The sequence below is a fragment of the Petromyzon marinus genome, chromosome 13 (assembly GCF_048934315.1).
Source record: "Petromyzon marinus isolate PM22_M1 ecotype Great Lakes invasive population chromosome 13, UKy_Petmar_22M1.pri1.0, whole genome shotgun sequence".
NCBI classification, from domain to species: Eukaryota; Metazoa; Chordata; class Hyperoartia; order Petromyzontiformes; family Petromyzontidae; genus Petromyzon; species Petromyzon marinus.
In genome coordinates this window covers 13,040,979-13,064,666 of record NC_133679.1, presented here as the reverse complement: position 1 = coordinate 13,064,666, position 23,688 = coordinate 13,040,979, and the positions used below count along the sequence as shown (strand labels likewise).

At 46.0% G+C, this 23,688-nt stretch overlaps 1 protein-coding gene across 1 annotated transcript; it reads right to left on the bottom strand.

The window, feature by feature from the left end:
• Positions 1-180: 180 nt before the first annotated feature.
• LOC116942057 (fructose-1,6-bisphosphatase isozyme 2-like) lies at positions 181-22,215 on the bottom strand. Its single transcript, XM_032953606.2, has 7 exons — positions 21,751-22,215; positions 18,413-18,575; positions 17,355-17,447; positions 12,927-13,073; positions 8,941-9,078; positions 4,956-5,075; positions 181-3,039 (listed from the first exon to the last, which is right to left on the bottom strand). Exons 1-7 carry the CDS (start codon positions 21,918-21,920, stop codon positions 2,845-2,847), a joined length of 1,026 nt encoding a protein of 341 aa, XP_032809497.1. The 5' UTR covers positions 21,921-22,215; the 3' UTR covers positions 181-2,844.
• Between the last annotated feature and the right edge of the window lie 1,473 nt (positions 22,216-23,688).

Below are 23,688 nucleotides of genomic sequence, written 5' to 3'. Positions count from 1 at the left end.
CAACTGTGAAAACTCAACCTTTGGCCTTTTTGTTGGTTCTGAAAGAGATGTTATAGTTAGAGATGAGCTCGTTTGGCGTTTTTGGTGCATTGTTCTGCGTTTGTTGACGTACAAGAGTTGTCATTCTCCAAGTTAAACTCCACAGTCTCGTCATGTAAAAAAATGACAACGTACAAGAAGCAGTTTGTAGATCTTGTAATTATATAGTTTTGTTTTAACAGTGAGTGGGGAAAGGGGTGCCGATTTGAGGAAAGTGTTGGGATCGGAGCCAGTAATGTCTGTTAATCTTTACACCCCACTTGAATCCATGCACAGTTTCTCACGGCAGTGTTCGTACGCTTGGCACAATACCTGTATCTGTGAGACGATAAACCTCGTGGTATGTGGGAGCACTGGCAGCGCTAGCAATTGGTTGTCTGTATTGTATGCATCACGGTGGAGCTGTGTGATGGTACAAGCAACCCAGAGGGCCACTTCAATCTTAAAACACATGAAATTGGAACATTTAATTTGGTGATGCTGCTTTGGCAGGGGTGCACATTTTATAACTCTACATTCGTCCATAAAAGTGGCCGAAAAATAAAATACTGTACATAATAGGTGCAGTTTCTAGCAATAGCCCTTCACAGCCACCAAGAGGCCAGACAGTGGATAATAAGGGATTGGAGACTGCACTTTACACCATGAGGCCTGACGAGGATTAAACTTTCAAAAATGTATTTCTGATTACTAGTTTTTAAATTGGCATATGAATAGTTACACTTGCAGCTATTGGGTAACATGCAAACCCTTGCACAATAAAAACGTTTCTAAATACACTTTTAAAATTACAATTATGTTGGTGACCTTGTTCCAATTAAAATAAAACTGGTAATTGGATAATATTGAAAAACAATCTTAACAGGTCCAATGGTAAGGACAGTCTCCAATCCACATTGTCCACTCTGCCTCTGCTGTGAAGGGCCATTGCCCGAAACGTTGCTCATTATATTTTTTATTTTAAGACCAGTGTCGTTAATGAACGTGAGTACTAACTGAAGAATGATTAAATCTCGAAGAATTATATGACGAGATAAAGATTAAAAACTAGCTAGAATAATTGTGCCATGCTTTAAGGTATATGTGATGCTTCTGATGAGGATCCTGATCCCAGAGGCATATTAATTACCACGGGGTGGGCCTAAAATGTTAAACGGTTAAATCGGGCCTTAGATTAATAAAAAAAACATTCAATGCATTTTCTCTAAAATAATATAAAATGTTTCAGGGTCTCAAGGAGGGTGAGGGCATATGCCTGATCCGCCACTGCCTGATCCTAGGTTTGTATTGGGGTAGCCACCCATATTCCAGGTTCTCAAGTGTACCGATTTTTTGCACACAGCGTTGGTGTACGGTGCTTTTTTCAGGAATATTTTGCTGTTTTTTTTCATGGATTTTCTGTTTGCACAGTCACACAGTCACTTTAAGATGTTTTCTTGTTCGTGTTTTTGTTTCAAGAGCCGAATGGCTCAGAGGGCTATACCAAAATAAATAAACTGAACTAAAAAAAACCGAGCTGGAGGTGTCGAGTCAGGTCTCCAATAACAGCACAGTGAAACTGGCTTTTTACTTGAATGTAACTAAGTTTCAGCTCTGAATACACGGATTGGTTTTACTGCTACGAAACTACACATTTCTCCACAGCAGGTTAGATAATTGCAATCGGCCCTCGTGTGGTTAAGAGGTCACTTGGGAATATCAAGAGAAGTTCTATATCTCCTCCTCTGCTAACAGTGGGGTGATGCATTGCTGCATGAGTGTGGAAATAAAAATGGTCACGTGGGGGGCTAACGGAATTTTCTCACGTCAACGACGAAAGAACGTTGCCGACTCATTTCCTCTTCACTGGCCGGTGGTGACTGAACAGTGCATGACTTGAGAGGGCGAAAACGTGGTTGGAGGAGGTGGTGGTTTTGGGGGAATGTTGCATTGTGACACGTGCAGTCACGCGTGTTTGTGAGCCATGCACATGTTTGCTTGTGGGTGAGCAGCGTGTTGGGAGTTGTGTCCAAAATTATGTCGGCATTTTTGAGAAGTTGACGAGAACGAAGTGTGGCCAGAATGTTTTGTCTTACTCCAGCAACGATTGTGTTATAAAAATCCTTGGTTCGGCAGTTTTAATCGAATGCTTTTGATCATCGTGTTTCGTGACTTTACGTTAATAGGCATGTGACGATTCACTTCCATTTCCAGCGATTCAATGGATTTTCACGATTTGGTGGGAAGGGGGGGGGGGTCACAGTTCAATTGAAGAATGATTTTTTTTATATCGTTTGCATTATTTCTGTGTTTTTTTCGTGGCTTAAGCGTAGTTTTTTCCTCCATTACTCTAAATGTAACCTCAGTGATGTAGCCTAGCAATAGTGCGTTTACCGCTTGTTTCAGAGGTCTTAAATTTGAGCTAAACTGAGTAATGCTGCAGGAGTATTAACAATAAAGAAATGCCTCCTTTACACTCGTCAACATTTCAGGCAATGCCACTTCGTCACGTGAAGAAGGGCCATTGCCTGAAACGTTACCTATTAATGCTTTTATTTCTCCCTTTTAAGGCGTCGTTGTTGACGAGCGTGTTCAGTTTTTGTTTATTAATTGTGGTTGTGCACAAGTGGACGCTGAAGATCCCAATTTTATTCAAAAGAGGAGGCCGTGCGCGCCCATGTCGCGGTCCAAAATTCGCCAAACATGAACAATCGCTCGCACCATTCTGCCCGTCCGTCACACGCGCGCGCGTGCGCGCGGAAGGTACAATCGTAATGGGTCTGTGCATCGTCACGTGCCTAATCGTTTAACCGACGGTCCCGTCGCCTATTTCTTTGCCACGTGCTTCTTCACGATCTCCAGGTACTCGTTGACGTCGTCCGGTGACCCCACGACAAAGGGCACGCGCTGGTGGATGGTCTCGGGCTGGACGTCCAAGATGCGCTGAGTGCCTGTGGTGGCGATGCCTCCCGCCTGCTCGATGACGAACGCCATCGGGTTGCACTCGTACAGGAGACGCAGCTACGCACACATCGCAAGGCGGAAAAAGGGCGCAGGGGAGGGTGGTGACGGGTCGGAACGGCAGTGCCACCGTGACCATATTTGGACATCTGTTAAAAAGAGCTTCATAGCTCATCGGATTCCTCCAGTATAAATAAAAATTCTGATTATGATATTGGGACATTTCTCAATGTCCACCACAATGGCGCGGCTGAGGGCCATGGTGGCGAGATATGAACTACCTCGCCTGGTATGCAGGAGGTCGTGGGTTCGATCCCGACCCTGACGCCTGCTGCTGCTGTATATTTGGAGTTTGAATGTCTCTCCCTCTGGCCGTGTGGATTTTTCTCCGGATCCTCCAGTTTTCCCCCTCCACATTTAGAAACACGCATTTAGAGTTTTAGGCTGCTAGAAATGTCCACATGATAAGCCACTTCGTTGAGCTATCATTCATGGCCAGGTCGCTTCTGAAAAAGATATATATAGCTCAGTGGGCTTTACCTGGTAAAATGAAAATAAATCTTGAATGAAAGTTTTCGTGACTGCAGGAATTCATATTCTTTGGGTCTTTCGGTAGAGTCACGTAGATAGGTTCAAAGAAAATAACAAAAAACTACGACGTTTTGTTATATTTTGTTATTTTCTTTGAACCTATCTACGTGACTTTACCGAAAGACCCAAAGAATAAAAATTTAAATAGTTTAGTTAAAGAATATTTGGTGGCACGACAGTTCGATTTGGTTACATGCTGCGGAAGTCTTCTTAAGATAATCACAGAGGTGGCTGTGTGGTTCTGGGGGGTAAGAGAGCTGAGGCTGCTCCGCTGAGTTATGCTGGGATTTGAATCCGAGTTTCAGCCACCGCCTGCGATTAAACCAGGCTCTTAAGTGCAGCGAGTTGGTGGCCTCAGCCCGGTCACCAAACGACTGCACACGCAACAACAAAAAAACCCCGCATCGGATGAGAAGATTTACTTTCACTCAGTCTGGCTAAATTCCATCTCTGAAGATTAAACAGCAGCGAATAGTTCTCAGCGGCAGGGAGTGTGAGAAAGTACACCCCCGGGGATGTGGAGAAGAGTTCAACCCGAGGAAACCCTTCTGCAGGCCGTTCTCGAGCACGTGGGGCGAAGCGCTGGTCCTGTGAGACTTCTGATTGGACACTTCGTCTCATCACATTTGGCAAATAGATACACAAAAGATTGGAAAGATGCAAATATATCATTGCGCGAAGTGGATGGGTGCGTACACGCTTATTAGAATTATTTATCTTCTTGGTGCAGTGTTTTGCCATTTATAGTACTGTGGAGGGGTAACTAGTCAAAAGTAACTCCACATATGTACTCGAAGTACACCTAGCCTGGCACAAATGACAAAGTGATATCCCCACCACTATGCAGAAAAGGGCAGCTGTTGCAAGTTTACACAGATGAATACTTTTGGTCCGTTTAATCACCAACATAAAAAAAACATATGTATTGTAGACAAATACCTAAAAACTGAGTCGTGCTTAAAGCTGCGAATGAAAATAAAAGCATTTAAAAGCTATGGTCAGGAGTATACACGGGACGCCTCCGAGTCATCAATCTTGTACTTTTCAATTCGATGTCACTGCAGTGATGTCACTACAGTGCTCCTGACAACTAATGTTCTCACAGTTTAAGTGTACACATCTTCCTCTTTAACAAAACTTCAAACTCGCATTGTACAGCCCTGAAGAAAGTATACATTCTCGCGCAACGTTCATAACTTGGCGACTACCGTAACGAGCGTACGTGTAACGATTCATCGTGGCGAGGATTACTCAGGAATCTGTTCTCCATTACAGCTCCGCGTCCCACGGTCGGCCCGCATCTCGTGACAGCAGATGAATGTGCGTAATGCTTTGACTGCGCGCCAAGTAAACAGGCTCCCTTGTGTTGCCCCTGTGCGCCGCACCTTTCCCTTCGGGCTCTTGGTGTTTGCCGGGTACATGAAGATCCCGCCGTACTTGATGGTCCGGTGAACGTCGGCCACCATGGACCCCACGTAGCGTGCGCCGTAGGGGGCACTGCCGTCCTGAGAACGACAGCAGAGGCAAGGGGCTTCGTGAGGCGCACGTGGGTCCCCACACGATCCATCCATCACGCGGTGGTTTAACTCTCCATATACGTGGAGACACTTCAACTCGGGCAAAACGAAAGGCGTCTTGCCAGCGCTTTACGCCCGAACAAAACTCGCGAGAGACATTTCGTGTCGTGAACTGTCAACAAAGGAGCGTACCCGAATCAATACAGCGTAAAACGTATAAAATAAGTTATATAACCATTAAACATCATTTACCAACGTCAGTGAATAACATGGTAGAAGCAGATGTAGTGGGTTGTGGAACTCCCTACCTGTGGAGATCAGGTTCTCCACTCACACTCACATCTTTAGATCTCCACTCAAAAACCTTTCGTTTAAAAAACATGGTTTTATTTTCTTCGGAATCGTGTTGTTCCCTCTTTGGCTCTTATTCTGCCACCCGGCTCTCTCTCTCTTTAAAATCTTTTCTCATTTTTACTCACACAGCGCCTTTGGGACTGTTTTTGTGAAAGACGCCTTAAAAGTGAAAATTATGATTAGGTGCACGGAAAGAGGTGGGGTTTAAATTGAACGTTTAAATGTACCTAAACTATTCGGTCATCGGATGTTGGCACGGAGGTCGGTTCCGTGGCTTTGGCGTCAAGACCGCCAAAGGAATTCGATAGAGTAGCAGTGGGAAAAAACATCTCCCCTACTGAGGGCCAAACAGGATATTCGAACGCCTTTGGCGACCACACAGCAGTTGACGCCGCACTCTTGATTGTGCTCGGACTGTATCCGTCGACTGCGTGCTCGAACTACCTGAAGGATGAGAGTCGACTGAGCACGCTGAGAGTTAGAAACGCTGTTGCCAGGTCAAAAAATATCACCCCCCCTCCTCCTCTCCTATTGGATTAGCGCGGCTGAGATGATAAATGATCGTCTGCAAGGCCGTTTCGGAGTGGTCGGCGTTGTGTGACCTCAGGCCAAGTGGAATGAAGTGACAGGACGGGTATGGCTCATGAGCCATAGATTCTTCACCACTGGTGTCGGGCGAGAAGATCGTTGAGTGAGATCCATGACGTGAATTTACAGAATCCGTCTTGTTGCTACGTAGTAATGTATGTATATTGAACTTATTTCGCTCCATATGTAGCCAACCATGTTAATCGGAGGTGCGGGGGTAGGACAACAAACTAAACACAAAAAAGCACTTTTAATTAAATTAGTCTTTCAATATAGATTTGAAAGTGCATAGCTTCAGTGGCTTCCTAATATCGGAAGGAAGAGCGTTCCAGACGGCTGCAGAAGCGCATCTGAAAGCGCGCGATGCAGTGTGTTCGATGACTCGCCAAAATCCGGAGTCCGCATGATGGTTTATTCTCCTTGACGAGATCAGCAAGGTATTGTGGTTCATTTGTGACAAGCACTTTGTGTGTAATGAGTGCTACCTTACACTGTATTCGTTCAGCAACCGGAAGCCAATGCAGCTCAGCGAGCACAGGACGGAGACGATAGTAGTGTTTGATACAAGTCAAACCAATATTTGTATTTCCTGAAAATAAAATTTAGTCAATAACAAATGCAGAACCAAATTTGATCTGATGGGGGGTTTTTTTTGTACAGTCAATGCTGACCGGGCCGAGACCATTGACTCACTACACTGGAGAACCCATTGTTATCACAAGCAGCTGCCTTGGATTTAAACCAAGGATCTCAGCAGCGTTGCAAGCTCAGTTCTCTGACCTCAGAGCCACACAGCCATCTCGTGACGAGACACGCTCCTGCAGACAGACGGCTTATGTAACTTGTGTGAGCAATCGTTGCACGTGACCTCTCTCTCTGAGGCTTACACACAATCAGCAAACAGCAGAAAGCACGGGGCCTGGCAGTTTGTGCAGCCACTGCAGCCAGGGACGGGACGCTGTCTCGTTTATTCTTTAATGACAGCTGCTGAGCACAGGACCAAAGTCTCAAAAAGCCAGCTGCAAACAACAAACAGGGCTGTTGAATAAAACTAATACAATATTAATGTATCCAGGAAAGCCACACCGAGTCGTATGGCTCTTATTTAATTAGGGTCCTGAAATTGTATTTATTTGGAGACGTTTTTAGGCAATTAAACGACGAGCGTTTATGATACAGGTGGGAAAAAACCGCAGCACCCCGGGGGGGGGGGGGGGGGGGAAAGCCACGCTACGCGTGGGGGCAACCCTCTATCCCCGTACAGATGGAAACGGATGGAGATTAAGTCCACTTGCCATCCTGACTACTCCTGGCGAGCCAGGGTATGGCAACGTCCTCGACGCCCACGGGAAGGGAGATTCACGAGCAAGCGACCGACCGTGCGATCTACGAACACCGTCGCCTGCGCAGTGCTCGATCGGCAGGCGTGCGCCACGAGGTCTAATAGATACAGAGCGAATATGCGTGTGTTGAATTGAGCAAGCTTATGAGAAAAAAAAGAGACGCGATGGGAGGGAATTCTGCAGTCCCAGCAGTGTGAGGGAAGAGGCGGAGGAATCGATGAGCGAAGTTTACTCAATGATTCCAGTACCCCCTCGGTCGTAACAAGGAGGCAACAAACGGACGGTCACACCTTTGGGCCAGAATTTTTAAAACGTGAATTCTGCGAAAATCTAACGTAGTAAGCTCTTGGTGCTAAAGGCCGTGCTCTTTTGTGTTTGTTTGTTTGTAGTCGCAGTTGTGGGGAGATAGCTGGCCGATATCAGCCAACAGTGGGTGGTGATGGGGGGGTCACAGGGTCCATGTGAATTTTCAAGCGAGTTGTGAAACATCTCGCTGGAGTGAAGAGGCAACACTTGCCAACAAGATTTCCTTAATTCCACTCCATGTAGACGTTCATCCACAAGAGAATGATGACAGTTTGTTATTTCCCAATAGGCTGCACGTTGGGGGTAGTGGTGGTGGTGGTGGTGCAGATATTAGTGCTATGCACGATAAAACATCACCCGAGTTCAATTCCCGACCACTGCTGTGGCACAACTGACGTGAGTGGAGAGTGATAGCGGAACTGGTCCTGGACTCCTGCCTTCGCCCCACCTTTACGAACCCAAACTGACCAGTGTGGTGAGGTATATGACAATAGGTTTTACCCTTGCTGGCCATAAAACAGGGGGTGTTAAGATGTTAAAACACCAATCAGAATCCTTTTTCAAGGAATCCTGTCTGCATTAACCACACGTACTTGTGGTGAACATGCAAACAAACAAAAAACATGCTCTGATAATAGATGCATTGTCTTTGAAACTGATTGGGCCACACCAGAGACAACTTTCTTTTGAGCCGAGTTTATTTTGAGCCTTAGTCGAGATTAGGTTTTACCCTGTCTGCATTAACCACGAGTACGTGTGGTTAATGCAGACAGGATCCCTTGAAAAAGGATTCCGGTTGGTGTTTTAACATCTTAACACCCCCTGTTTTATGGCCAGCAAGGGTGAAAAACCTATTGTTATATTTTGATATTGGCAAGAAAGGTCCCATATTGTGGTGAGGTATGGTCTTACAACCAACACGGCCTCGGGAGGCCTTGCTCAAGCAGTGGATTAACGAAGGGCTGTAAGTTGTTGATTACAATTTGGTGTTGGGTTATCCGATACAGGTGATGCATTTAAAAACCTTGTCCGAGTTCAGGACCCGGAAAATATTTCCGTACCCGGCACACCGCATCCAGTATACTGTCCCGTCTTTTGTATGGCTGTGGTTACAAGTCACGCGGCTACTGCAGTCTGACAGTGACATTAAGCCCGGGTTGTTGATGCACAGTGCACGCATTTAGAAGTGGCTGCTGTGATCAAACCTGTCCGGTGGGTGGGCCACGTTCCGAGTGAAACCGCAGGCGTGTTCCATAACTCACCTCCGGGAATTTCTTCTTTTGAATGTACTCGGTCAACGCTGGGTCGAAGTACTTGGCGTAGCCCTCGTTGAGGCTGAAGATTTTGCCTTTCTTCTTGATCTTCACGTTTCTCTCCACCAAAATGAATTCTCCGATGGCCTAAATGTAGTCATAGTGGAGAAAGGAATCGGGAAAACAACACTGGCTATTTTATTTTCATTGTTCAAAGATGGTTTAACGACAAATTTACATATTGACGCGGTATAACCCAAAAAAAACCTGCATTATGGATTCATTGAAATCGATACATACGTCGGTTACTATGTGTGTATTCTACAGCCTGGAATTCCGCCTATGGCCTGCATTATTGTCGTGCTCTGCTGGGCATCAACAGAGAAACCAATCGTGAGCCAGGTCCACACCTCCGATTAGCACAGTTGGCTACGTACGGCGTGAAAGAAGTTCAACATACATACTGCCCATAGACTAACAATATCCATAGACTCAGCACTGCCCATAGACGAACAATACCCAGAGACTCAGCACTGCCGATAGACTAGCAATACCCACAGTCTCAGCACTGCCCATAGACTAACCATAACCATAATGTCAGCACTGCCCATAGACTAACAATACCCATAGTCTCAGCACTGCCGATAGACTAACAATACCCTAGACTCAGCACTGCCGATAGACTAACAATACCCACAGTCTCAACACTGCCGATAGACTAACAATACCCACAGTTTTGATTTAAAGCTTTCGTGACTGCAGTAATTCATATTCTTAGTTCTTTCGGTAAAGTCACGTTGAAGGGAAACAACAAAATAATAAAATATATTGTTATATATTGTTATATATTTTATTATTTTGTTGTTTCCCTTCAACGTGACTTTACCGAAAGAACTAAGAATATGAATACCCACAGTCTCAGTACTACCCATAGACTAACAATACCCACAGTCTCAGCACTGCCCATAGACTAACAATACCCATAGTCTCAGCACTGCCGATAGACTAATAATACCCACAGTCTCAGCACTGCCCACAGACTAACAATACCCATAGACTCAGCACTGCCGATAGACTAACAATACCCACAGTCTCAACACTGCCCATAGACTAACAATACCCATAGACTCAGCACTGCCGATAGACTAACAATACCCACAGTCTCAACACTGCCGATAGACTAACAATACCCACAGTCTCAGTATTACCCATAGACTAACAATACCCACAGTCTCAGCACTGCCCATAGACTAACAATACCCATAGTCTCAGCACTGCCCATAGACTAACAATACCCATAGTCTCAGCACTGCCCATAGACTAACAATACCCATAGTCTCAGCACTGCCGATAGACTAACAATACCCATAGTCTCAGCACTGCCCACAGACTAACAATACCCATAGACTCAGCACTGCCCACAGACTAACAATACCCATAGTCTCAGCACTGCGCATAGACTAACAATACCCATAGTCTCAGCACTACCCACAGACTAACAATACCCATAGACTCAGCACTGCCGATAGACTAACAATACCCATAGACTCAGCACTGCCCATAGACTAACAATACCCATAATGTCAGCACTGCCCATAGACTAACAATACCCATATTCTCAGCACTGCCGATAGACTAACAATACCCACAGTCTCAGTACTACCCATAGACTAACAATACCCACAGTCTCAGCACTGCCCATAGACTAACAATACCCATAGTCTCAGCACTGCCGATAGACTAACAATACCCATAGAGTCAGCACTGCCCACAGACTAACAATACCCACAGTCTCAGCACTGCCCATAGACTAACAATACCCATAGTCTCAGCACTGCCCATAGACTAACAATACCCATAGGCTCAGCACTGCCCACAGACTAACAATACCCACAGTCTCAGCACTGCCCATAGACTAACAATACCCACAGTCTCAGAACTGCCCATAGACTAACAATACCCATAGTCTCAGAACTGCCCATAGACTAACAATACCCACAGTCTCAGAACTGCCCATAGACTAACAATACCCATAGTCTCAGCACTGCCCATAGACTAACAATACCCATAGACTCAGCACTGCCCACAGACTAACAATACCCACAGTCTCAGCACTGCCCATAGACTAACAATACCCACAGTCTCAGAACTGCCCATAGACTAACAATACCCATAGACTCAGCACTGCCCACAGACTAACAATACCCACAGTCTCAGCACTGCCCATAGACTCAACACCGCACCTCCGATTAGTACGGTTGGCTACGTACGGTGGTGCAAAAGAAGCGCAACATACGTACTCTTGCAAATGAGACTATGGTGGTCTCTTTAGATCTCACCTGGTTAAATAAAATGACGTAAATTGCTACGATTTAAACAATAAAAACGTGTATATACACATTTGTGTTCACGATGTCCTTGTATCACGTGTAGGCCAACAACAACCCTACCCTGAATAATGGCAACTGCCCACCAGGTCAGGGGCAATGTATGTTTGTCTGTTATGAGTCAGCGTGACCTTCACACACACACACGAGTACGTCATTTGTGGTGGTGCGCAAGGGGTACTGCGATGCCAGTGGAAAATACGCAAAACCACTGCACATGCTTGGAGTGTTAATTATACAGGAGCATAGCTATCAACCCATGCGGTTTACCCGTAGTCATGAACAGGGAAATTGAGTTTTCAGGTCCATACGGCGTACGGCCGTTTCAATACGGGCAAACATTTTTGTTGTCTATTTGTTTGCGTTTCTCCCTTGTGATGGGACTTTGTAGGGTGAACGTTGAGATTTATAAGGGGCACGGGGTGACCAATAAGGTTTGAATTGGTCTGTAATAAGGTAGGGCACTGATAAGGGGATGACAGGTATACAAGAGATCAGTGAGCAAAGCTGATAGGTTCCCATGGGTGTTCCAGGCATCGTAACAACAGAGGACACAATACAATGTACAATACAAAGTATCGAGCATTTCAGGGCACCTTTACAAAAAATCCTAAAAAGCCAAATCAATCGTACAACTATTACAAATAATCCATGCCTCGAGTTTCCTAGCTGGCTGCTGACCGGGCTCCTCTCTACCCCAACGACAACTCTTGTTGTTGTTAGTGGCTGCTGCGGGACCTTGCCACATACACTAGCTGGGTGAACTGGCTAAACGGGATTTTCCGTGTGACAAGTAAACATTAAGTTAAACCGAAACGTCGGAAGAAGTTCAGAAGACATTTAATAAAAATACGAACAATAATTGATAGCGACACCGAAGAGGTGGGACTAACGAATACAAGAGACTGACCACGGTTACATTTAAAATATCTCAAACTTTTCAGTTTGTGCTTCTGTTAATATAATTCTTTCACCAGAATATTCCCTAAATCCTCGTGAATATAATATACAATTTACACCCTCACGTAACATTTAATCGTGCTATTTTATTACGTATTACACAAGAAAGCGGATGACGTTTCGTGCTTACGACAACAGGAGGAGTGTGAGAAGGGCATGGACATGGTTGTTGTAGAGTTCTGACCCCGTGCTCCTACTGGACGTCTGTGAAAAAGAGCTTTATAGCTCATCGGATTCCTCCAGTATGATATAAAAAATGCATTCTGACAGCTGTCTCTCATTTTCATCTCATTGAAGAGCAACTATTGCTTCTCCACTCGTTGAGTAAAACAAAAATAAATGTAGCGAACTAAATTAATGCTCCACGGTGAGACCAAGGCCTCTCGCGACCCGTTTCTCCCAATTGGACCACACCAGGCGGTCGGTAACCAACATAACAAGAAGACCCATTTTTTTCGAATTCGGTCAAAAAGCTAAATATTTCAAGAGCCGCAATGCAACGTGAATACGAGACGGTGGTCCTTGATTAAAAAAAAATATATAACATCACGAGGCAGCCCTTTGAAAAGCCGCACGCGGCTCCGGAGCCGCCGGTTGCCCACCCCCCGGCCAGACGGATCGAGCCATCCACCGCCCCCGACCACGCACCGGATCGAGCATGAAGAAGTTGAGTCCCTGGCCCGTGGTGAGGGCCACAAGGGTGGCGCTGCCGTACAGGGCGTACCCGGCCGCCACGATGTTGCGGCCGGGCTGCAAGGCGTCCTTCTCAGAGACGGCGACGCCCTCCTCCGACACCTGCACACGAAGGCACCAACAAAGAACCCCCCCGTATAGCCTTTGACAGACTGTTGGGGGCAAATGCTGTCTAGCGAGTAGCAGCACCTACGGAGGCCGGCACGGAAACACGAGAGGGTGGGCGGACAGCGACCAAGCCCGGCCGCCTTTGTCTCCCCAGTGGCAATGTATACTACACACCGCACGAGGTGCTCATTTGAGGCTGAGCCGACCTAGGGGAGGCCCAGGGTCAGTTCAGATAATCGCCACCACCGGTGTTGGTGGCCGTGAGCGGGAATCGAACTCGGGTCGCCGGTTTCGTGGCGCCGCGTAGCGCTGACCGCTGACCTGCTGCTCCCCACAACGGGCACGAACACAACAGCAGCAGTGGCGGTGGTGGAAGCAACATCAGTGGCAGCAGCAGCAGCAGCAGCTGTGAATTAAGGGCTCTCATCGGGGTTATATGGGAGTGTTTGTGTACAGGGAATTTCATACCAAATCAATCAAGAATATCCTTCAGCAAACCCCTATGACATTTCGTGCGACAGCTTTGTCGTTGGCATAGAAATATACCACACACATTGTAGGTCAATCCAACATTCCATTCCCGAGATATAGATAATTGAAGTTGGACCCAACAAGGACATTTGACGACCTGCCAGGTACTGGGTTGAAACTCCCTCATTGTGTCGGGGTATAAAAGTGAGGCTGGCGAGTCGAGTGACTTTCTTGGATGAGGACATAGGCATGTTTAGGAACGATTCCATGTATGTATGTATGGAGGGTTCTGTATATTTGCTGCTGTATATTTGGAGTTTTCGTGTCTCTCTCCCCGTGGTCGCGTGGATTTTTCTCCAGGTCCTTCACTTTTCCCCTCCACATGTAGAAACGTGCGTTTAGAGTATTTGGCTGCGATAAATTTCCACGTGATGAGCCACTTTGCTGAACTATTAGTCGTGGCCAAGTCGCTTCTGAAAAAGAGCTATGTAGTTGTCGTAAAATAAAATCCAAAGTTGAAATAGCAATGAACGCTTGCAAAGTTGTCAAATTAAAATGTTGATGGCTTTGGGTCTATCTAAAAAAAATTGTGGGTTATTTAGCGACTTTCCGCTTCAAGGAGCTGGTAACACTGCTCCACTTGATGACAATTGTTCACGTCTGCTATGTGTGAACAGCGTTGGGGTCTTGGGTCTGCAAAGCAGGCCTCTTGTCAAACGTTGGCACGGCATTCATGGGCTTGTGTTTCAACGCGCCCAGATTGTTGTGTAACGCGTCCATTGACTGCTTTGAAAGAGAACAGCAAAGCCCCCACGACATTGAAAGTTGCTTCTGTTGCAACAAGAACAATTGTGAAATTGTCGCGTTGATTTTTTTGCACGTGTGACTAACCACTGTCCTCTAGTGGCCCACTGCAGGCCTGCATGCAACGTTCAGCACACTAAACATGAAAAAAAAATGGATCTTTAATAATATAATTGAGAGATATCCCCCAGGCCATGTTGACCATGGGGGTTGTTTGACCTGGTCAGAGCGGTTTTGGAGAAGAGGGTTACCCAGTATCAGCACGCACATCACTCGCCACTGATGTTATGATGATAATACATTAAATTGTCACGCGCTGCGCTCGCTCACGAAGAGAGAAACCACAGACAAGCGGGAAAGGCAGTGAGTTGGCACAATCAACATTTACCCAGGCTCTGCGGTCCTTAGTATAGTAAGATGTTTTCGGCGCACCCGGAGGAAACCCACGCGTACGAGGAGGAAACGCTCTATCTCATGTAAATGGAACGGATGGTGATTAGTCCACATTTTCCTGGGCATTTTGCCATCCACCAACCCTCGTTGCCTCCCCAGTGATGAATTACAGCCCTCAACCGCCAGGCGATTAGCTTTGGGCTCTTGGCCAGGGATTAAACTTTGGGCATTGGGTTCACGGCGCAGGGCATCGTCCATTACGCAACAGAACCACCCCAGTAAGCACTGTACGGGAAGAGTGATGCACAGCTAGTCAAAGCAGAGAGGTCCTCTTGAAACTTTAAATTCACTGGGATTCGTCACTGATCCAGGGATGCCATCTACTGGATGCAGCTCAGCATGGCACGACACGATGATGGAGCCCTGGATCTGAGTGGCGATGATCGCCGTGGCGGTGCCTTTTAAATTAAACGTTCGATATGATGCAGTTCCTGCTTTTTGACAGCGGTGTACAAACACAAATAACATCTCCGGCCTCCGATCTGTGTGCTGTGAAGAAAGCCCATTGCCTAAAACGTCGTTTCTTTCATATGTATATTTATTTTTTCGAAGGCAATGTTATTGACGAATGTGTCGAGTTGTTTTTGTTGTTGTTTAAATCGCCGTTGCGTGGTGTGCGAGGCACTAAAAGTGCCCGTTCAAGTCCACGACAAAGGCTCTCTCCGTCTGTCCCCGACGAGTTACACGAATTACGTTTAATTTTTGTAACAACAAAAAAAACGTTACTTTAACGGAACAATTAAAGGAATGGGAATAGAAACCGGAATAATAGTAAAACAGTGGATACTATATTTATCGCAGTGTTATTGACAAAGATCCCAGCGTATTGAGCTCATGATGAATAATAATCCCATCTACATTATGAGACCTCCTTTGCCAGTAACAAGATATAGGAATAGGTTTTACTCTTTTAAGAGACTAGGCTCTAAGAAAAGCTGTCTCGGGTGTGGACCAATCAAATTCAAGGACAGTGCATATTATTATCAGAGTTGTCTTTTTTTGTTTGCATTTTGACTGCTTGTGTTGTGGTTATTGCAAACATGATGCCTTGAATAAAGGTGTCAGTTTTTGTGCCAGTTAAGAGGGTAAAACTTATTCCTATAATAATCCCATCGTTCGCTGGTTTCTTCTCTGTCGGAATGGAGCCCTTAATTGGACAACTGTGACTGACTTACAGACGGGGAAATGGAGTTTCTCGCTGTTATTATCACGCTTATTTACCCAGGAAAGCCGCATCGAGTCTTGTGGCTCTTGCATTTTCAAGTTTTTCGCAGTAAGGGGCGATTGCTGTGTACAGGACAGTAACTGCTCGTTTTTCTTATTCTGTCCTATTGCTGATGATGCAGATGCAGAGCAGCAGCTACAATTTCACATTCACATGGTTATCAAGCCAGATAACCCGCGTCAGGAGCAACGGAGTGTATCGCTGCGATGTCTCCTTCGTATTTGTGGATCGGGCATTGCGTCATTGTACGTTGTTGCATCGTCTGTTGGGGATTACCACAGTCGCACACTGGATCATTCATAATTTTCCATTTGCACATCAGGCATCCGAAACAGCCACGGTGTGTGCAGTGGATGGGGTTTAGGGTGGACGATGATCTTTGTGGAAGATCAAACCCAGGGATCTTCTGTGTTGGATCTGTCACGAGGTGTTTGTTCTTTAGTTCTTTTGACGCGGTAGATGCATTCCTGAAAGGTGCCGGGTTGAAGCGAAAACTGCGTTAAGCGAGGAATTACTCTTACTGAATCTCATGCACGCTATAAAATCAGCCTGCAGTCATCCTATAGGGGGACAAAGAACTGAGATGGGGGTACGCCGCTGCGTACTGTATCATTCCGCATCCTGCATCGAACCCGCTCAGCCACACAGCTCGAAAATGTAGTTCATCGTCATCCGCTCAGAAACTGCGTTGTAACGGTGCACCCGTTCCACGTTATAACGGCTAAACGTCTTCCGCGTTGTGCCAAGTGTTCTTGAATGGAACAACCGCGTTATAGCGAAAACGCGTTGTGTGTACGCACGTTATAAGGGAGGACGACTCGCTGCACTGGATAATCCCAATTCGTTCATTTGCGAGTTTTTCAAATTGGGTAACTTTGCCCAAAATGGAGTCTACTCTTGCGAATGACGTCACGGGATCTTTAAGGGACGTTGCGAAGCAGACGGCGCGGAGTATTCTACAGTTAATGCACCCGCAGCGATAACCAGGGCGGCCGCTGGATTCGAACCGTGAGGCCGCAGCAACAAGTTGCGAACGTGCCACCGCTGAGCCAAGTCACCGCCCTTTGCTGTGCAGTGGAAAATAAAAAAAAACACAACTGGGTGGCATCATGAATCCAGTAGTAATACGATGACTTTTGGTTTCACAAACTCAAAAAAATAAACTTCGCTTCGTCGATAACTCACTAGAGTCTTGCAAATAAGACAGCCCGATGCAGTGGTAACCTCAGAAAATTAGGAGTAGCAATTTGAAAATTATTGGGGAGGGGGGAGGGGGGGGGGTTTCTCAACACTGTAAGCACTTGAGTCGCAAGTGGTCACACCTTCTTGTAGATGGCGAAAATGGTCCCGATGGACTCAAGGCAGTCGATGTTGGAGGAGCCATCAAGGGGGTCAAAGCAGACGACGTACTTGCCCTAGAGTTCACAGCAGACAGAGCCACCTGGAGTTACGCCCTGTCAATACCAGTTCACAAAATGGGACGTTAATGTGCATAACGGTAATACTGTGTCAGGATTTCCAAAACCCCGCACCTGTCAACCCACCACATTTGGTTTATACCTTTACAATGTTTACAAATGTATCTTTGGAAAAAAAATATCAATGTAGTTCCACACCACACATGCCTGATGATTGCTAAACAACAGTCCATCATCATGCAGTCAGCACTGATTCAAATTAGAGCGCTGATCTCTCCGTCCCAAATAGCCCTAACCCGGCGAACCGAGTTCCATTCCCTGCTCACAACCAGTACGCATCAGTGGCGAATATTTGCACTATTCCTGGGCCTCCCTGAGATCTGCTCAGCCTTAAATAATCTGTTGCTGTGTGTAAACATCCCCACTGTGGAGACAAAGGTGGCCGGGCGTGGTGTTGGCCACCCACCCTGGCATGTACCTTGCCCGCCTTAATATGTGCTCGCTCTCAGCACTTGCCCCAATCGTCTGTTAAGGCTATATGGGGGATCGTTGTCTATGTAACATAACATGGAGCCAGGTCCGCTTAAAATAGAGATCTGTGTCCCACATGACCTAAAGAGGCAATTTAAATTAAGACGAAACCATACGCGTGTTCCAAGCCCCATGAGAGAGCAGTCTTAATTTGAATCCATGCTCACTGCGTGACATTTACAATTGTGTAAAAATCATCAGGCTTGTGTTGCGTGCCACGATCCAAGAATCTGTTAATCCACAACGTTTGAACAAATTATCTCGTTATTGTTGACGTCTCGAACCAAAAGTGGCAAGACGACGAATTCTGGTGGCAGTGCCAATTACGGCGCCTGTTGCGAATGCCGACCGCGCGTGTCTGTGGCTTAGCTACCGAGGGTTTCTGTGTGGACGTGGGGGGCCTCGTTGTTGTGGTCGAACCGCGTCCTTACCTGTTTCTCGGGCTCCACGATGATGGCCTTCTCGTTCTCCTCGGAGACAAGCACGCACGTGGAGAAGGAGGCCTTGAGCATGTTGATGACCAGGTCGTTGGACAAAACGTCGAGTTTCTTCACCTCGTCACCGGTGACGTTGATGTTGCCTGCGATGCCGTACCTGAAGGGTGGAGGCGATCGTCGCCTGGTCAAGCGTGACTCACATCGGATCGTCACTGACCGTTACGTTCAGTTATAGATGCAACTGCTCAACCCGAACTATTCATACTTTGATACTTACATTGCCTTTGTACTGTTCGCTCTTTGGTGTTCTCTGGTCTAACACTGGTGAGACAAGGCCATGAAGAGGGCTGTCTGTGGTGCAGGCCAATCTGTTTCAAAGGCAATGTTTACATTGTCAGAGCACGTTTGTTTTTGCATGTTTTGCCACAGGTATGTGTGGTTAATGCAAACTTGATGCCTTGCAATCGGTATCTATTTTGTGTTTGAACATTTTAACACCTCCTGTTAAAATTATTTCTTTACTTAATTTGGCTACAGTCCATTCCTGAGAATTAAATATAGCAACTTGACTGCCGTGAGATGAACATTTCTGTACAGTGGGGTCCAGAGAAAACGTGTCCGGGCAAGACAATGACTTGACGGGGTTTTGGAAGTAGCTCTCCCTAACACGAGGTGATTTACTAAGTTTAGAGAGTTCCAAAGAATCACTTTGCCTCATTACATGATGCCAAAAGCACAGCAGTAAAAAAAGACGAAACAATATTTTTAAACATAACTTTTTTGCACGTTATTTGAAACATAGCTGGCCTCAAATAATTTCTGTTCATCACCACAGACCTCCCAAAGAAGTCGAAAGCTATTTTTTTGTTTCAACTCACGTGACCTATATTTTCACAAAATCTCGGGGCAAATGCCTTCCCAAAATGTTAGCGTTAATCCATCAACATGTGAGCATTGTTGTTATCTAATTGCAACCACAGACTTCGCGGGATTCTGAGGGCTTGATTTTGAGACTCCCTGATACAGCACAATATGAAGTTTACTTGTTTGATTTGCTCAATCAGAGCTTTGATATGGCTCGGTGCTTCGTTGGACTTGATCCGCATGAAAGTTGTGAGTTATCAATGCTGAGATCCCGCGTTCAAATCTTGACATCATCTACCTCCTGAGTCGGTGTTCTCAGCCCGGTCATTACGAAATGCACAAAAAAAACATTCCTAAATTTGGTTTTACATTTTAAATAAATTCCAGCTATGATAATGAATAAACATGTTTTTATTGTCACACTAATTATATCTTTTTTTCAAGGCATATAACAGATGTGTGGATGTCGAAAGGACAAAGTGTTTACGTGATTCCATCTTCCTGGACATTACAGCAATTGCTGATCACAAGGTGGTCCCCACTGCTTACGGTGTGAGTTGCATATTATGATTTCTTCATCTCATTGCACGTGGTGGAAAAATGCACACGAAACTACACATACTATAACTTGGGATAAAAAAAGGCAATAAACACGTGTTTATTTGGCTGTTATACTTGTCACAGCCGGGGGTGACACGAGACACGCCTCTCGACCCCGGATATTTTGGGAGCATCGTGACCGGAATGTCTGGCTGGCACAGTAATAAGCAAACGCCTCCCGCGAGTTGTTTTGTGTCTCACCGTTCGTAGTCAGTGGCGTAGCTATCGTGCGTTCAGGCGGTGCTGATTGCACGGGTGGCCTCCGGCTGGAGGGGACCATCGTCAATAATATGTACGTTGAACTTCTTTAGCACCGTACGTAGCCAACGGTGCTCGTCGGGGGCCCCAATTCATCCTTTGCACCAGGGCCCATGCCAACGACGTTTCGCCACTGCATCAAGTAGCTTCGCAGTGCCATCAGCAAATGCTGCGGCTAGTGGTTAAGCACGAGTCGCCTTTCTCTTAAACGCACGCAAACTGCCCCTGGTATTCTTTACACAAGCTCACAATGAGCCGGTCAGTGTATTTATTAGAGTTATCAAAACACGCTCGTGTCTCCCTGCTAAATGAGCAGTGAGATGGCATTAATCTCAGTCCGTATTGTAATTGTATTCCAGTACTAATTATATTTGAGCAACTTGATATGCATTGCTGGCGCTATTTCTTCCCAAATCAAACGTTTATTTTTTTTATTTAATTTTACCAGGTAAGGCCCACTGAGATATATATAGCTCTCTTTCAGAAACGACCTGACAACAAATGATAGCTCAACGAAGCGGCTTATCATGTGGACATTTATAGCGGCCAAGTACTCTGAACGCGTGATGTTGATTCTAAATGTGGAGGGAAACACCGGAGGACCCGGAGAAAAATCCACGCGACCACTAAGAGAGAGACACCGCAAACTCCGAATATGCAACAGGCGTCAGGGTCAAGATCGAACCCACGACTTCCTGTATACCAGGCGAGGTAGCTAACATCTCCTAACCACCGTGATGATGAGACACCGCAAACTCCGAATATACAACAGGCGTCAGGGTCGGGATCGAACCCACGACCTCCTGTATACCAGGCGAGGTAGCTAACATCTCCTAGCCACCGTGATGATGATGAGAGAGACACCGCAAACTCCGAATTTGCAACAGGCGTCAGGGTCGGGATCAAACCCACGATCCTCCTGCATACCTGGTGAGGTAGGCGCATTTGGCAAAACATCAGGGACGTTCTTTGTTAAAGGTTAAGGAGATTCAATGACAGAAAGGAAAAAAAAGTTCAAGGTTGCTTATTTTAAAACAGGGATTCCCAAACTGTCATCCTCATGATCCTACCCCTTTCCACGCTTACCAGTCTTTTCCCTTTCAATACAAATACAGTCGTACACACTGCACGCTCCTTATTATTGCAAATAAAGTTCCACCCGATGCAAAAAGGGCTGGTTCAAATTAAGGTAACTACACAGCACATTTTGCGGCGCAAACATACGTAAGTGCACACACACACACACAAGAGCTCTATCTTAATCTTGATTTGAAGCTTTCGTGACTGCAGGAATCCATACTCTTTGGTTCTTTCGGTAAAGTCACGTAGGTAGAAACATAATAATAGATCACGACCTTTCGATCGCCACCTGAAGACGGGTGAATGAATATTTGAATGCATATTTGGTGTTTGAGAAAACAAATGTACATCTGTGAAAGAGTGCTACAAAACTCACCGGATTCCTCGGGTCAAAAATAAGGACTCTTGATTCTGAACTATTTTGCAGGCTCGGTGCAAGGGTGACCCTTCGGAGAGCAATATTTCCGCAGTCAGTGCGTAAGCATGAGCGCGGCGAGTAGGTGCGAACGACAGCGTGTCGCGGAACTCACAGGTGAGCGAGGCCGGCTTTGCGCACGGCCGAGGTGATGGCCTTGATGGAGGTGAGCAGAGCGGTGAGCAGCTGGTTGAGCTCGCCGGTCCCCTTCGCCTTGCGGCCCTCCTCCAGCACAAACCGGGTGAGCGTCTCCACATTGGTGTCGAACGCGCTCTGGTCCGACATCTTTAACGCGTCTATTTGCTACGTGCCGCGCAAAAAGAGCGTTGCAAGGTTTGGCTTCCTTCTTACGCGATGAAGAACGGCGAAGATGCCAAAGGGCCCTGTGCAGTGCGGCGGACCCACTTGGCGGACTGCTGCAGCAGCAGCAGCACTGCGCTGGTTTCGTGTGTCTAGCTAACTTTGGGTTCCCCCTGCCCCCTGCGACTTAAAGCCCGGGACACGTTCGGCGGTCTCGGATTTCTCTGCGACACTGGGCACAGCGCCAGACCTGCACCCGTCGTGATGTCACGTAGGGACATGCATCTCTTGGCAACCCGAGACGAGCCACACCTCGAGGGAGTTTTTTTGTCTCTTGCATGAGGTTAACCTTTCAGCTGAAGCAGCTATTGGATTTGGCAATGGTATCAATGCGTTAAGGTGTGTCAATGCGGAGGTGGCCTAGGTTGTTTTTAGGGGGACAATGTCGTGTCCAAGCACTGCATTGACACCGCAAAATCCTGGGTTCTAATCCAGTGTCTGCACCACGTGATTAAATAGGTTTTTCAAATACGGCATAAAGAGTTGGTCTCCGCCCAGTCATCAATGAACTCCGCCCCAAAAGCATGACCATTAAATTTGCTTTTACATGCAGTATATTCCAGCTCCGCAAATACATTTTTTTGATTTAAAGCTTTCGTGACTGCAGTAATTCATATTCTTAGCTCTTTCGGTAAAGTCACGTTGAAGGGAAACAATAAAATAATAAACGTCGTGAGAATTTTTATTGTTTTATATATATTTTATTATTTTGTTTCCCTTCAACGTGACTTTACCGAAAGAGCTAAGAATATAAAAAATTGTTTGCTCAAAATGGCCACAAATACTCCCTGCATAGCATACAAAAGGTGTGTCCCCTCGTCTAGATAAAAAGGGCGACTGAAGTTTAATTCAGAAATCAATCCGTTGCATTTTCTTCTAGAGCCATCTTCAACACATGGCGGTGCACTGGTAGCAGGGAGAATTCAGAATTACAGTTTCAATATCGAGTAGCATGACCCCAATGGCGCAATTGGAAAATAACTGCGGAAGAAAAGTACCACTGAATCACGACGGTTTTAAAACCATCCTACACCAATGACCCTTGAGCACCATGGAGAGGTCGAGTATTGCACGCATCAGCATATACGCGAATATTTAAGGGGTGCAGCAGCTAAATATAGCATGAGGAATTGCTGTGCCTACGTGTCTGGCAAGGTTGATAAAGGCCAACATTCCTGGCAGGCGCATTTAGCAAAACCATGGTCACGTGAAAGCCTATTTTGAGAAAAAAATATTTGGAGAGCTCACATTTTGTATTATATTATATATTAGTCCGTTTATTATAATCAAAACATCTTAGCGTTTCGCTGCTCAAACCTATTTTCTGTATACACTTATGACAACCATGGGAGAAGAGTGGTTGCACAGTGGTTAACGCACTGTGCTCAAACCAAGTGATCTCATTTTGATTCGTGGCCACCAACATCGGTGGAATTATATCTGAATATATATCTCAACCGATCCTGGGCATTCTTTTAAACACGCCACACTCACCAGCATGGTGATGTACGTGGGGGATGCTGTCACCCAGCAGTGGATTGATAAAAGACTGTTAATTATGTGTTTGCATTGAAAGACCACAGATGAATGACCATTGAGATATACATGTTACAATTGGTCTGTGAATAAAACCTGTGTTTTCAGGTTGTATATCAGAGAGCTGCACAGGAAAAACCGTGAAAACATATGTAAC

What these genes read in the sequence shown, in the direction of transcription:
- LOC116942057 (XM_032953606.2), bottom strand. Translation starts at nt 21,920, where the DNA reads ATGTCGGACCAGAGCGCGTTCGACACCAATGTGGAGACGCTCACCCGG. An exon ending in TCGTGGAGCCCGAGAAACAG is followed by an intron (nt 17,448 to 18,412) that starts GTAAGGACGCGG and finishes TGTGAACTCTAG; the next exon opens with GGCAAGTACGTCGTCTGCTT. An exon ending in CCAAGAGCCCGAAGGGAAAG is followed by an intron (nt 3,040 to 4,955) that starts GTGCGGCGCACA and finishes ATGTGTGCGTAG; the next exon opens with CTGCGTCTCCTGTACGAGTG.